The sequence below is a fragment of the Schistocerca piceifrons genome, chromosome 3 (assembly GCF_021461385.2).
Source record: "Schistocerca piceifrons isolate TAMUIC-IGC-003096 chromosome 3, iqSchPice1.1, whole genome shotgun sequence".
In the NCBI taxonomy this organism is placed as follows: domain Eukaryota; kingdom Metazoa; phylum Arthropoda; class Insecta; order Orthoptera; family Acrididae; genus Schistocerca; species Schistocerca piceifrons.
This window is the reverse complement of record NC_060140.1, coordinates 876795800-876810788: the sequence shown is the minus strand read 5'-3', so window position 1 is coordinate 876810788 and position 14989 is coordinate 876795800. Positions and strand designations below refer to the sequence as shown.

Sequence of the window (14989 nt, the reverse complement as noted above, 5' to 3'; positions counted from 1 at the left end):
AATACATTCAGAGTCACAGCTCTGTTTGATGCCGAATGTGCATGTCGTCATATAATATGAAGGGCTTATTTCAATAGTGGTACAAGTCCATTACCTCCACTTTTCTGTCTATAATGCTTCTGAAATTAATGATCCAAACAAACATAAATAAAGGTTCATCTCTAGCAAGAAGCCATATGGATGAATATCTCTGGTATCTCAACTTCAGATTTTTCAGCGCTCATTTAACTTTACGGCTCTGTATCTCAAAATGAACAAAAATAGACTTGTACCACTATTGAAATAAACCCTTTGTATGCACTCACGGCACATCGATCTCACGAGGCACAAGGCTCTCATAACGAAGTATGTATGTCGGTCAACAGATGGCACTAGGAAAAGAATGTTAACTGCGCTTTTTAGTTGCTACTTGCGACTCAGTTGCGACTTCTCACGGAAATCGCAGTTGGACTCTATAGCATGTCACAGAGATGGGCGTAGTACGAACTTTGGCCAACAGATGGCACTGCTACTTGCGACTCTTAGTTGCTACTTGCGACTCTTAGTTGCTACTTGTCACAGAAATTGCAGTGGGACTCGATAACATGTCGCAAAGATGAGCATAGTACGAACTTTGGCCAACAGATGGCACTGTTAATTGTGCTTTTTAGATGCTACTCGCGACTTCTAGCCGCGACTTGTCACTGAAATCGCAAAAACCAATACGGAATTCGGCCAACAGATAGCTCACAGAGTTGAATGTGAAATGATACTTGCAACTGCTGTGACTGAAATTGCAGTTAGATTCGGTAAAGCTGTTATTGCGATATCTGACTTCTCAATCACCGTGATTTCTAACAGATACGTGATTTCCTGCCCACCACTAGTAGCAGCTGAGAGGCGGCACAGCAAGGCAGTCTCTCCAAGTAAGTTACCTGTGCACACGGCTCTGTCGGGTAGGCCGGTGTCGTCGTCTGCATCGGTGGTGTCGGGAAGGCCGCAGCGGGTGGCCTCGGGCGCAGTGGTCCCAGGTCTGGTGGGACAACAGCCGCAGGTGGGCCAGGTGGTCCAGGCAGGCCAGGTGCCCCAGGAGGTCCAGGGGGGCCTGGGAAGCCTGGGGGACCAGGGGGGCCTGGAGGACCACCTGGAAGGGGGGCAGCCTCAGCCGCCGCCTCAGGGGGCGCCTCTGGCGACACCAGCTCTGCAACAGGGCAACAGCTGACGCGTCACACAGCTACAGCCTGGAGCCGCCAGCGGCCAATTTCAATGTCGTGCTCGCTATGGATATTAAGTTGTGCACGAATACGTATTAATTGCATTTATCAACAAACATTTTGTCAGGTGCTCTGGCTGTAACCTACCAGCCTGTGGGTATTTTTGTTAATAATACACCACTTTCAATCACAATCTTCTCTTTTCCTGTTTTAATTCTACATGGCCATTCTCATGGATTACGTTTTCTACGTTTTACAGCTGCTTCAGTTTATTACCTAACAGTAAATGAAGAACATCATAGTTTTACACGAAACAACATATCTGACGAGATAAACGAAATAAATAAATTATTAATGATTAAATTCATCTGCACTTACATTATTTGCAATGTACTATATTTATGGTTGTATTGAACGTCATAAACGGCAACTGTTTACAACATACCACAGTGATGTAGGGAAGTCTAAACCAACGATAAAAGGAACTGATGGAATGTCAAGCCAGGAAATGACCTCAAATTGACCTCCTAAAGCTACATACACTACACTTCATGCTCGTCACGCGACATTTTTAACATCCTCTTGTCCTCTTACGCCATCTTTATTAAGATAACCTTTCGTTTGAGGCTAATAGAAGGAAGAGACTTTAACGAAACTAATTACATGTCAAATTCGATCTGATCTTTATGATTACAAGCGCAGTCGTCTCGTAGTACCAAGAACAAGGAAACAAAACTATGTAACTTAATTTTACTCTGTTGAAATTCAAAAAATTGTGAGGTAAAATTTACATAAACATCAATTCTACATGCATTAATTGGATTCTATAATGTGTCAAAGCACCCGATAAAATAACATTATTCAGGGTATATACAGTCAATCATCATATTCACATTCTTGCGTACACTGTATGTGTAGAATAATGTGACAAATTATTCGTTAAGTTTGGCTCCTTTTAATAGAGGTATGGTTTAGACATTTCTTATATTTTTGAGCAATATTTCCTACTGTTTTTAGCTTATGAACAAACAGGAAAAGAAGAAATATTGAGACAACACGGTCTAGTAATAAAAAAATTTCTTAACCTATAAGTTGCACTTATTATCTTTCAAATGTGAACTACAGCCCAGCATTTGTAGTTAGTATCAACTAAAAGTATTAGGTGTGGCAGTTGCAGGAATATAATTAAAGTTATGTACAGTGTTAATGCAAGACCTTTTTAGTTTTGAGACTTTTTCAGTCCCAGGTTCCAGAAGAAAGATACAAATTACCATTAGTCACTGCATGATTGTCTTTTACAATGTCTTTCTTAAATAAATAGAGCGCCTTGAGCGTGAAATACACGAAAGCGAAACATTCTGTGACATGACGTTTGTCCTAGAAGGCAGAGTCTCACTCTGACTTCTAATTCGGAGAATAATTACTACAGTCCGTTTTTTGTACATTTAGATGATTCTGGGCAATGACAACGGAAATGTATTCTCTGAAATTAACAGAGATAAAACATCAGAGAGGAAAAGGTTATTTACAATTTTCACAGAAATTAGAACGCAGCCAATATAGTCAAGGGGCAGGTAAGGGAAGCCAGTAGGTGAGAAAGGAATGAATGAGTTTTAGTCTATCCTCCGTGCTTCTGAATTCATACATCGAGCACGCAGTAAACGAAATCATGAAGAAATTTGGAGAGAGATTCAAAATTCAGGGAGAAGAAATGAAATATGAGAGTATCCAATGACACGGTTATTCTGTTAGATGGCAAAGGACTTTTTAAGATTAATTGACTGGGCTTGATGATGGCCTGAAAAGATTCTATGATATAAATGTTGATAAAGATAACGGAGTTGCGTCAAATCAGATGATGCTGACGGAATCAGATCAGGAAATTAGGAAGGAAGACACTAGGCAGTAGCCGAGTTTTGCTACTTGTGCAGGACACTGCCTGACAACAGCAGGAACGTAGAGGCTAATATGGACTGTCAACAGAAGAGGAATTTTGTTCAAAAGAGAAATTTGTTACGAGCAGATATTCCTGAAAAAAAAAAAAAAAAAAAAAAAAAAAAAAAAAAAAAAAAAAAAAAAAAAAAGATCGTAAGAGATGGAAAAGAGCCACCGTGGTGCAACAACTGAATTAGGAAACTATTGCGGAAGCAAAGGGAATTTCACAGCAAACAGCAAACAAACACAGCCAAGGCCTTGCAGACAAACAAAAATTACACGAAGCGAAATGTGAGGAGGGCTATGCGAGAGGCGTTCAATATATTCGAAAATAAAGTTCTATTTACTGACTCGGCAGAAAATCCTAAGAAATTTTGGTCTTATGTCAAAGCGGTGGGTGGTTCAAAACAAAATGTCCAGACACACTGTGACCAAAATGGTACTGAAACAGAGGATGACAGACTAAAGGCCGAAATACTAAAAGTCTTTTTCCAAAGCTGTTTCACAGCTGAAGACTGCACTGTAGTTCCTTCTCTAGATTGTCGCACAGATGATAAAGTGGTAGATATCGAAATAGATGACAGGGGGATAGAAAACCAATTAAAATCGCTCAAAAGAGGAAAGGCTGCTGGACCTGATGGGATACCAGTTCGATTTTAGACAGAGTACGCGCCGAAAATCCAAAGCGTTTGACTTTGTCATCGGGTGTCAGGGCTTGTAGCAATTGTAAACGGTAAGGCTACTGCTTTAGCCTTTTCCGTAAGATTTTCCAAACCGTCTGCTGTGGTACGTTTAGCTCCCTGCTTGCTTTATTCGTAGACTTCCGCGGGCTACGCGTGAAACTTGCCCGCACGCGTTCAACCGTTTCTTCGCTCACTGCAGGCCGACCCGTTGATTTCCCCTTACAGAGGCATCCAGAAGCTTTAAACTGCGCATACCATCGCCGAATGGAGTTAGCAGTTGGTGGATCTTTGTTGAACTTCGTCCTGAAGTGTCGTTGCACTGTTATGACTGACTGATGTGAGTGCATTTCAAGCACGACATACGCTTTCTCGGCTCATGTCGCCATTTTGTCTCACTGCGCTCTCGAGCGCTCTGGCGGCAGAAACAAAGTGCGGCTTCAGCCGAACAAAACTTTATGAGTTTTTCTACGTATCTGTAGTGTGTCGTGACCATATGTCAATGAATGGAGCTACAGTGAATTTATGAAATCGCTTCAATCATTTGTAATAGCCCTGTATTGTGTTTTTAAAAAAATAAACATCAAATGTGTGTGGATCAGCTTATTACAGACAGAACTGGAGAAGGGATTTATGGTTTAACTTTACTAAAGCAGATGAGCAGTTGATGGGATAGGATCTGAGGCATCAAGGAATCGTCAGTTTAGTCCTGGAGGGAAGAGATGGCGGCGGGCGTGGGTGGGGGCGGGGGTAGGGGGGTGGCAGAGAGAGAGAGAGAGAGAGAGAGAGAGAGAGAGAGAGAGAGAGAGAGAGAGATTTATGCAGAGATTTATGCAGAGATGAAGGAACTTGCACACAATATACTAGCAACGAGAGCTGCATCAGACATGTTTTCTGCCTAATTACAACAAACAAAATTCTATGCTGTGAAAAGAAATGGAACAGCCAACTTAGAGCGTTTCCTCGTACTACATGGAGCAGTCAGAGACGCACGAACCGGTGCCTCCCTCCGCTCACCTTTAACTGTGAAGTTCTGGTCGTCCCGGCGGTAGCCCAGGCCGTCGGCCTGCACGTACAGCCAGTAGTTGATGACGTCACCAGGCTTGAGGCGCACGCGGCGGTCCTCGTAGACCCAGCGGCCGGCCTTGGGCTTGGTGATGTCCACCGAGATCTGGCCCGCCTCCAACAGGCCCATCGGCTTGTTGATGTTGGCGTGCACCGCGAACAACTCGATGCCCAGCTCGTCTGCAACCAATTGCGTGCTCACGTCCTAGCTGGAGCTAAATGTTGTTGTTGTTGTTGGTGGTGGTGGTGGTGTAAGCGGTGTTCCGTTACAAACGAATGATTGCTTCATTATAAAACATAGAAAAACTTTTCTGGTGTTCTGCAACCATTAGATGGAGACCAGAAAACAAAGAAACATTTGTGAAGTATCTTTCAACAGAATGCCACCTACACTTTGAACCTCATCAGAGTTTCAGTTGGATTATAACAGTAAAATCAAGTATATTATTAATTTTTCTTAACTGTAACTATTCATGTGCAGGCCCAAATGTAGAGGGAGGGTGGGGGCGGCAAAGCGGGGTACCTGCCCCGGGCGGCACTTTCAAGGTGGGGGTGGGGGGGGGAGGGGGGCAGGCGCCAAATTTATATTGTTGAAGTACATTGTTTCACAAAGCGCCTAGCATCCAACGCACGTCGATCTATCGATTGTTCGTATGATTTTGAAACGCATCCCTGTTTGTTTCTGAACACATTCTAAATTGCCATCTAGACGAATCGGACGTTAATTTTTGAATGTGTGCATAATGTATGTGACGTCTATACCAGGGGAATCCCCACTGCATCTGTTTATGTTGTTGATTGGATGTGCAAATGATAAGCGTTGTTACAATTATTGGCGAAATCCCTAGATTCACATGACATATATTTGAACGACTAACTGGAATAACGAGTAAGAAAGATTCTATTATCATCTCGGTGTATCCAAGAAAATGAAATTGACGGAAAATTTTTTGCCACATCGCGAGTTACTAAGGGCCAATTTTCCCCTCTTAGCACCTGCTTCCTTCTATTCTCGGAGCAGCGCGGAAAACGCGTTGTACGAGCATGTAATAACGCTTAACCGGAGAATAAACGCTGGATAACTAAAGCGGTGATTCTGGCATGGTTGGTGAAAACCGGAGAATAAATTTTGACAAGATTGTTTATTAGAACAAGGAAGAAGAAACGGGCACATCACATAAATTATATGAAAGAATATGACCATTCCAGATTTATACAAATATTTCGTCCTACCACCATTTTCGATCTCTATAATGTCACGAGCGTTGAAAGAGTCCAGGCCCAGCTTGAGAAACTGGAGCATACGAATGAAATATGAAACTGTTTCCTCACGTAAGACTTTTTGCTTCTAGTAGGCCTAATAGGCATTTGATATTGGTTCTTAGTGAATGAGGTAGATAAAAATGAGTTTGTGCCAAAACAGTCTCGCATATTTTCCGAGTATTACAACTGCTGCAATATTAGAAAGGCCTATTTCGTTTTATCTAGCAGACAGTGACAAAATAGAGGCAATCAAATCGAGAAACCATACCACACCCATCTTGGGTACTATTCGTATTAACAGCTTTTTCGGAATTAAACGGCGACATTTTGATTCTCCATGTAGCAAAACGTTTAATGAACTTTGATGAGGTAATAGATCCTTTTGCAGTAAGGAAAGCACTCCGTTTAAAGCCGTAACAAGATTAGAGTGAAAAAAAAAAAATTGCTAGGACCTAAGGATTCAAGAAATGTGTACTGTCTTGCTTGCCTCTAGTCTTTATTGCTTTTAAGTTTCCCACCTTTAATTTGTGTGTCACACGAAAGAGAAACTTAATAGGTAATAGGCAATAAAGAAAAAACTTTCAGAAGAGTTTTATTCTCCTGATCACAAATAATCCCACTCACTATTGAGATTTTTTTAAAAGGGGTTCGGATGTCAAACCGTCTGACTGGGAGCAGGAGAGGCACCACAGGACATTTTAATTTCCACTGTCCTTGATATAGGTTTGATGGCTGCCATTACAAAAAATTACACGTTTGAATTCTATAGAGCGAAATACAGTGAGGTGCGATAGGAGAATGCTCTGTGAAGAGCTGCGACACCATTTTGGCACATATAAGACCAAATAACCTGTCTTACGTTTCCTCTGACCCATGTATTATATATGAAATTCTTCAGACAGGTGGGTGCTACAGAACGACCTCATTTTTGAAAAACCGACCGATTTTTAGATTTTTGTAGTCCTATCTCAAGCGGTCGCAGGGGAGGGGAGAGGGGAGGCCACTATCACGTTTTTGCCCCGGTTCGTAAATATCGTGGATCCGAGGCTACTCGTGTGTAATACAGAACACTGACCATCCAGCAATCAGTCCGACTATTACCAAATATATCACTAACATCAACCCAGGATCCGTCTACTCCCATACAGTGGTTGATAGCCACTGGCAAATAGAGCCACAGGACAAGATTAAGGGAAACAGTAGCAGATACTTTTTAAGGGAAATTAAAAAATCTGACTGGATAAAAGGACAGAACTGTTTATCTATACTCCAAGTTTTAGTTTAACGTTGTTACAAAAACTCTCGGTAAGTTCTTGACCCATTTATTTCCTATATTTACACGATACTCTAATAAACATTCGGACAGATATTTTTTAAATATATGTAATATATAACTATATATTAAATATATAAGGGGAAACGCAGAGCGCTTTAGGGGAAACGCCGAGCGCTTTAGGGGAAACGCCGAGCGCTTTAGGGGAAACGCCGAGCGCTTTAGGGGAAACGCCGAGCGCTTTAGGGGAAACGCCGAGCGCTTTAGGGGAAACGCCGCTCTAAACTGAAGCCTAAGCGCACATTTTTTTTGTAAATATTAAGTGGGGCTCCTCCATGCCCACATTTGCATCGTAACCATTTATGAAGATCTACTGTCACCTCTACTTTCTTCAGTATCTAAAAATAATTCTGTCGAAAGTGCAGCGATTTATTTTCGCCTGGCTTGTTAACCATTTGTCATTTTCAGAGAAGCGTCATGAGTGGCGAATTTTCAGTAAAACTTACACATCCCTGGTTGTCATGCCGAATTTGCACACACCAGTGTTTACACTGCCTCACTTCACTTACATGTCTTGCAGACCATTGCGGAAGACTTCAGGAACAGTGGTTTATTGAATTTATTAAGTGGGGAACTGAGGAAAAGTAAAGGCAGTAGCTTATGAAAAACAAATGCTCGGTACAAAAAGTCTAATGTGTCCAAAACCCATAGCATTTCTCACTTCATCAGCCATCGATGGCCCTTAAAAATTGCATTCTTTCACCAATAAAGTTTGTATTTGTTGGAATAAAACAACGAAGTTTTAGATAATAACGATATGGTAAAATACTCTTCTCTTTGCATACTGTATTTGCCAAAAATATCATTTCGATATGTGAAACCATTTGTGAAATATGAGGAATTTGTGAACATTTCACTCTGGCTTTACCGCTGGCGCGGGGCTATCGCAAATGAGTGTGCTACATCAGATCAGTTTTCTCGACATTGGTGAAGACGTCCCTACCCTAGACTAAAGAAAAATTCAGTTACGTTATTTGAATTTCGTACAAAACAACACATGCAATATGTACCAAATGCAGAATCATAGCGACCTCTCTTTCATTGCACACTTTTCAGAATCTCGCGCAGTGTCTTACTTTCACGTAAATATCACAATAACTATGACCATTTACGAAATGATGGGCACATCATAAACGTGACATATAAAGCTGTAAGTAAAGCAATAATGATTTTTTTTACCCATTAGTTTCTGTAAAACGTTTGAGAAATATTGCAGGGTGCGCGCCTCGATTATGTCATCTCTGACCGGCGGAAATGTGGAAAACGCTTGTCTGCCTCCGCTTCCGAACAAACGAATGAACTGCCCAGCGCTTTGGTCGAAAATTGGTCACTGTGCATCGGCCACCGTGTTCAGCGCGGGCTGTACACGGCGGCAGCGACCTGTGACATGGAAGCCACTCCTCTACAGCGAGTCGGCACGCACTTTGTGCTGGCCGGCCGTATCTTTATAAAGAACGAATCTAAATGAAAAAGACAAAATTTATTGTCACTTCTTCAAGAGTGATCGACTTCCTAAGGAGCAGTCAATTGGTCTTAACAAGAAGCTTATAACGTTTCTTTGCATCGATAAGGATCCTCCCAAAATTCGTTAAGGTAATAGTGAAAATAGGAAGTTTTTAACTGTGTGGATTGAACAGTTTTTTTACGCTGCGTGGTAGGCTTGGAGCTGTTCCAGTTTGCTTCATATGAAAGGTAACTGTCGCTTGTCTTAAACGTGCCAATTTAAAGTCACGCTACCGAACATCTCATCAACAGTTCTAAAAAAATTTCGTCAAAGAAATCTGTAGGCGTGTCTACCTTCTTGCGAAAACAGCACGGCTATGCAAAATGGCGCGCTTAATGAACACCAGAAGCCATCTCCAGGCTCAGATAGGAAAAGAAATTATGTTGGAAGTGATGGGGGCACTTTTTGAAAAGAGAAAGGACGTTGTTTCCTCAATTTATCGTATTTGTCAGCAGCAAGCAATACAAGAAGAAACGAAACATTGGCTGCTGACAGTAAAAGTAGTTTGCTCGAACTTCTGCGAAAGACGCCTTGCCACGCCATAGCACTTATGAATCTTTTGACATTTTTAATGAAGAACAAATGTCCACTTTTAAGCGAATTTTGGATATTTAAAGTAAATTTTGTAGGAACGAACTGCTAGCAATATTGTCGTTTAACGACAAGACGGGCCCCCCTGCGATAATCGCCAAAGGAAAGTGAGTAGTAAAGAAAATCGAGGATAAGAATGCTGGGCTACTATCTTATCTTCGCCTAATACACAAGGCAGACCTTCGTGGAAAACTTAGTACCACTCTGATAAGTAATGGCTAGCTCAGGTTGATCAATTTTATGAGGTTCTGCTCTGCAGCACAGACAGTACTAAGAGTTTCTATCCGAGTGTGATCCGTCGCATTCTGACTCATTGCAGCACAACCACGTTCGCTGGCTAAGTAAAGGTCAAGTGATTGAACGTCGTTGGCAAACAGAAGAAAAAGTAGTCAAGAAGCTAGGGCGTGTCTGGAGTTCCTACCAAACGAACGCAGTATTCGGTCTGTAGTTTTCCTGAAAGACATTATGAATGTTCAGAAGCGCTCAGCACCGAGCTACACCGAAATGTGAAATTAATATGCGAGCTGATACAATACATGTCTTCCTTCCGTCACAAGCTGGATATCTTTGAAAAAGAAATCCAGAAATGGAAAATCCAGGACGGATTGTAACAATATTATGAAACGGACAGTTGCTACTCACCCTATAGCAGAGATTCCGAGTCGCAGATAGGCACAAGAAAAAGACTGCCACAAATAAAGTTTTCCGCTAGTAAGGCCTGTTGAACCAGCCATACTGCTGCTTTGTTCGTCACTGCAGGGGCTGTTTTTATACACAGGTTTTCAGTTTAACTGTCACACGATAGGCGTGGTTTGAAAATGGACGTAGATGTCCGAAACTAATAGCCATCAGAAAATAAGATTTTTCCTAATCTGAGTTACGACGGAGCTACAAACATTTATGTAATTCATTTCTGAAAATGAATTTTTTGAAGAACCATTCTCTCTCAAGATTAATAGTCGCCCACCTTCCTTGAAGACGCTTTTCGCATAACCCGCTCCCCGCGTGAACCAAACTTTAAAAAACTTGCTTAAGACCGTAAAAGTAATTTCTCCTATCGCTTTTCTAATACAGTACCTGCTGTTCATATTTTTTGAGTGTAAATTAAAATATTAATAAGGAATATGAGCTGCTTTTATGGGGACCTCGATACAAATTTTCAGAAGTATCTAGTCCCCATCTAAGATTACTTGCCGACTCCTGGAGTACATATGAATATCAGTATCCTTGAACTAACGAAATTATATGCTGCTTCGTGTTCCCAGCTGACCGAAACCACTAAGATCTTGAAAATAGCACCCTGAGCTGAAAGAACCGTTAAAGTTGTTGGTTAACCATCAAGAAAACTGTTTGGAATACTGCGAACCTCAGATTAGCGGTGCCGTCGTCAGAGAACCAACCACTCATCAAAATATACTTGGGCCCTTTCATAAGTTGGTACCATCAGATGTTCCCAGATAATCTAGCATGAGTATTGATAACTGGCGCCAAGTCAGTGGAGTGCTACGTGAGAAGAAAGTGATCATCCTTCTCAAGATGAATGTTCATAGGCCCATCATCCTCACGGCGGTTCTGTATTACTGATAATGTTGTACATCAACAAAATGTGAACAAGCGCTGCTTCGAATGTAAATGAAAAAGTTGGGATTCTCCATGTGTGTCACAAGGCTGGACAATATCAAAAACAAAACACGTACGGGAATGGATCCGAGTGACATAAATCACCATCAAATTAAGAGAAATTTATAATAAAACTGTGTTCTTGACAACAAGCATTTATCATATTTCTTTAATACGTACGCGTTTCAGCATTAAGCCATGTTCGTTGGAACAAATCATTGACAAAATATCGCGTCAGTGTTAATCACACGAAGCAAAATTGCAGGAAGTGCTTTCCTCACACAGGAAATTCCGACAGCCCATGTTCCTAAGTGAGTGAAGAAATATATTACTGCCTCTAACACCCTTCTTCTGTAATTACCACGACGCAAAAATTACAAAAATTCGGGCCCGACCTGCCGACAATTTTCTTCCGGTTTACCCTTCACGACTGTAATACTAAGGGGGGCAAATGGAAGAAGTAGGTAAACTCCGCGACACACCGTATCCTGGCTTGCGGAGTACAGATATAGATGTAGAATGGGCGAGAGAAGGAAAGTTTATCTACTTCTGTGAATAAGAGCACGAACAGCACAGAAAATAAAAATTGCACAGCCGAAAAAGGAAGAGCACTATTTCGCTGCAGGCGCCCTGCTCTTGCCGCAGCCCCATCATCTGCACCACCGTGCTTATAGCCTGTCATACCCAGCCCGCGTCGGGTCGTCACCACCGCCTAGTGTCCTCTCCGTTTATCTCCACTGTCACTTTTCACCACCTTCTCGTTAGACACTGTGTCTTCATCCGGAACTAATCTCCATACGTGCACAATATCGAAGATCATTCACCTCATCTCTGTTCCATAACTTCGTCTATATTTGCAGTAGAGAAGAGGCTTTGCCGTTAAAAAAATACAGAAGTGTGTATTAATGCCAGCGGAGAATAGCAGCCGTTGATTAATTAATATTTAGACCTGGAAGCGAAAGGGAAATATGCGCCGAGTCGACCTTAGTTATAAATAGCAGCACGATATCAATACTTCACAGTTTGCTTGGATAAAAATACAGCTCGCAGCACCCGAAGACAACGATTGGTCGGCCATCGAGATATTGAACATAAAATCGAATCAACAACTTGGCTCAACACGCAAAGCATGTCATTTAATCGCCCTGAGATAATAAATATGAACTAAATACTCAGTATACAATGTCAATTCATCAAATCGTCTAACAAGTGGTAGAGAACACGCGAGAAATTTAGTTTGGGAGACAGAATTATCTGAAACGTTTATTCAGCCAGATCTACAGATCTAACATCTACAGGATGGTCCATTGATCGTGAGCGGGCCAAATATCTCACAAAATAAGCGTCAAACGAAAAAACTACAAAGAACGAAACTTGTCTAGCTGGAAGGGGGAAACCAGATGGCGCTATGGTTGGCCCGCCAGATGGCGCTGCCATAGGTCAAACGATATCAACTGCGTTTTTTTAAATAGAAACCTCCATTTTTATTACACATTCGTGTAGTACGTAGAGAAATATGAATGTTTTAGTTGGACCACTTTTTTCGCTTTGCGAAAGATGGCGCTGTAATAGTCACAAACATACGGCCCACAATTTTAGGCAAACAGTTGGTAACAAGTAGGTTTTTTAAATTAAAATACAGAACTTAGGTACGTTTTGAACATTTTATTTCGGTTGTTCCAATGTGATTCATGTACCTTTGTGAACTTATTTCTGAGAACGCATGCTGTTACAGCGTGATTAGCTGTAAATACCACATTAATGCGATAAACGCTCAACGTTATGTCCGTTAACCTCAGTGCATTTGGCAATACGTGTAACGACATTCCTCTCAACAGCGAGTAGTTCGCCTTCCGTAATGTTCGCACATGCATTCACAATGCGCTGACGCATGTTGTCAGGCGTTGTAGGTGGATCACGATAGCAAATATCCTTCAACTTTCCCCACAGAAAGAATTCCGGGGACGTCAGATCCGGTGAACGTGCGGGCCATGGTACGGTGCTTCGACCACCAACCCACCTGTCATGAAATATGCTGTTCAATACCGCCTCAACCGCACGCGAGCTATGTGCCGGACATCCATCATGTTGGTAGTACATCGCCATTCTGTCATGCAGTGAAACATCTTTTAGTAACATCGGTAGAACATTACGTAGGAAATCAGCATACATTGCAGCCGGCCGGAGTGGCCAGGCGGTTCTAGGCGCTACAGTCCGGAACCGCGCAACCGCTACGGTCGCGGGTTCGAATCCTGCCTCGGGCATGGATGTGTGTGATGTCCTTAGGTTAGTTATGTTTAAGTAGTTCTAAGTTCTGGGGGACTTATGACCTCAGCAGTTGAGTCCCATAGTGCTCAGAGCCATTTGAACCATTTTTTTTAGCATACATTGCACCATTTAGACTGCCATCGATAAAATGGGGGCCAATTATGCTTCCTGACATAATGCTGCACCATACATTAACCCGCCAAGGTCGCTGACGTTCCTCTTGTCGCAGCCACCATGGATTTTCAGTTCCCCAATACTGCATATTATGCCGGTTTACGTTACCGCTGTTGGTGAAATCTGTCATCGTCCCGTAATTTCTCTTGTGCCCAATGGCAGAACTGTACACATTCAAACTCGTCGCCATCCAATTCGCCATGCAATTCCTGGTGCATAGAAATATCGTACGGGTGCAATCGTTGTTGATGTAGCATTCTCAACACTGATGTTTTTGAGATTCCAGATTCTCGCACAATTTGTCTGCTACTGATGTGCGGATTAGTCGCAACAGCAGCTAAAACACCTACTTGGGCATCATTTGTTGCAGGTCGTGGTTGCCGTTTCACATGTGGCTGAACACTTCCTGCTTCCTTAAATAACGTAACTATCCGGCGAACGGTCCGGACACTTGGGTGATGTCGTCCAGGATACCGAGCAATATACATAGCACGCGCCCGTTGGGCATTTTGTTCACAATAGCCATACATCAGCACGATATCGACCTTTACAGCAATTGGTAAACGGTCCATTTTAACACGGGTAATGTATCACGAAGCAAATACCGTCCGCACTGGCGGAATGTTACGTAATACCACGTACTTACACGTTTGTGACTATTACAGCGCCATCTATCACAAAGTGAAAAAAGTGGTCCGACTAAAACATTCATATTTCTTTACGTACTACACGAATATGTAATAAAAATGGAGGTTCCTATTTAAACAAACGCAGTTGATATCCGTTTGACCTACGGCAGCGCCATCTAGCGGGCCAACCATAGCGCCATCTGGTTTCCCCCTTCAAGCTAGACAAGTTTCGCTCTTCGTAGTTTTTTCGTTTGACGCTTATTTCGTGATATATTTGGCCAAGTCACTATCAATGGACCACCCTGTATATACTGTTTCCTTTGTAGTCTGTAAGGCATTGAGGAAGATAATTCGTACAGTGAAATATAGAAACCCCATTACGTAATTACCCGGTACACAAACCGTCACAAACGGGATATAGAGTTTTCACAGAGAGAGCATTTCCCGCATGGACAGCAGCTCCTGCTTTGCGTCAGAAGAGGACAGAGACTGAATCATCATATTTAAACTGTTTTCAGTGCTTGGTAATGGCTGTGCAAGACAACGTTCTTACTACGGACGGGTACGGAACTCCCAGTGACGCTGGAGTGTGTGGAAGCAGTGGGGAAAGGGGGAGCCCCTTGGCTAGCGGAGTAGAAGGCCTTGAAGGCAACGACCCTGACGCAAAGCATTACGTGCTACTGATGACGTGCTTGCTCCAGATGTGACGTCACAATCGGCGAGACCAGCGGCCG

General features: G+C 42.4%; 1 protein-coding gene across 1 annotated transcript in view; it reads right to left on the bottom strand.

Moving 5' to 3' along the window:
• LOC124789144 overlaps positions 1 to 14989 on the bottom strand; it is an 80609-nt gene that overhangs the window by 25465 nt on the left and 40155 nt on the right. Inside the window, exons 3-4 of the mRNA XM_047256437.1 lie at positions 4826 to 5053; positions 915 to 1180 (exon numbers count right to left, since the gene is read on the bottom strand). Coding sequence (XP_047112393.1) covers positions 915 to 1180; positions 4826 to 5053 — 494 coding nt within the window. The remainder of the gene's footprint in view (positions 1 to 914; positions 1181 to 4825; positions 5054 to 14989) is intronic.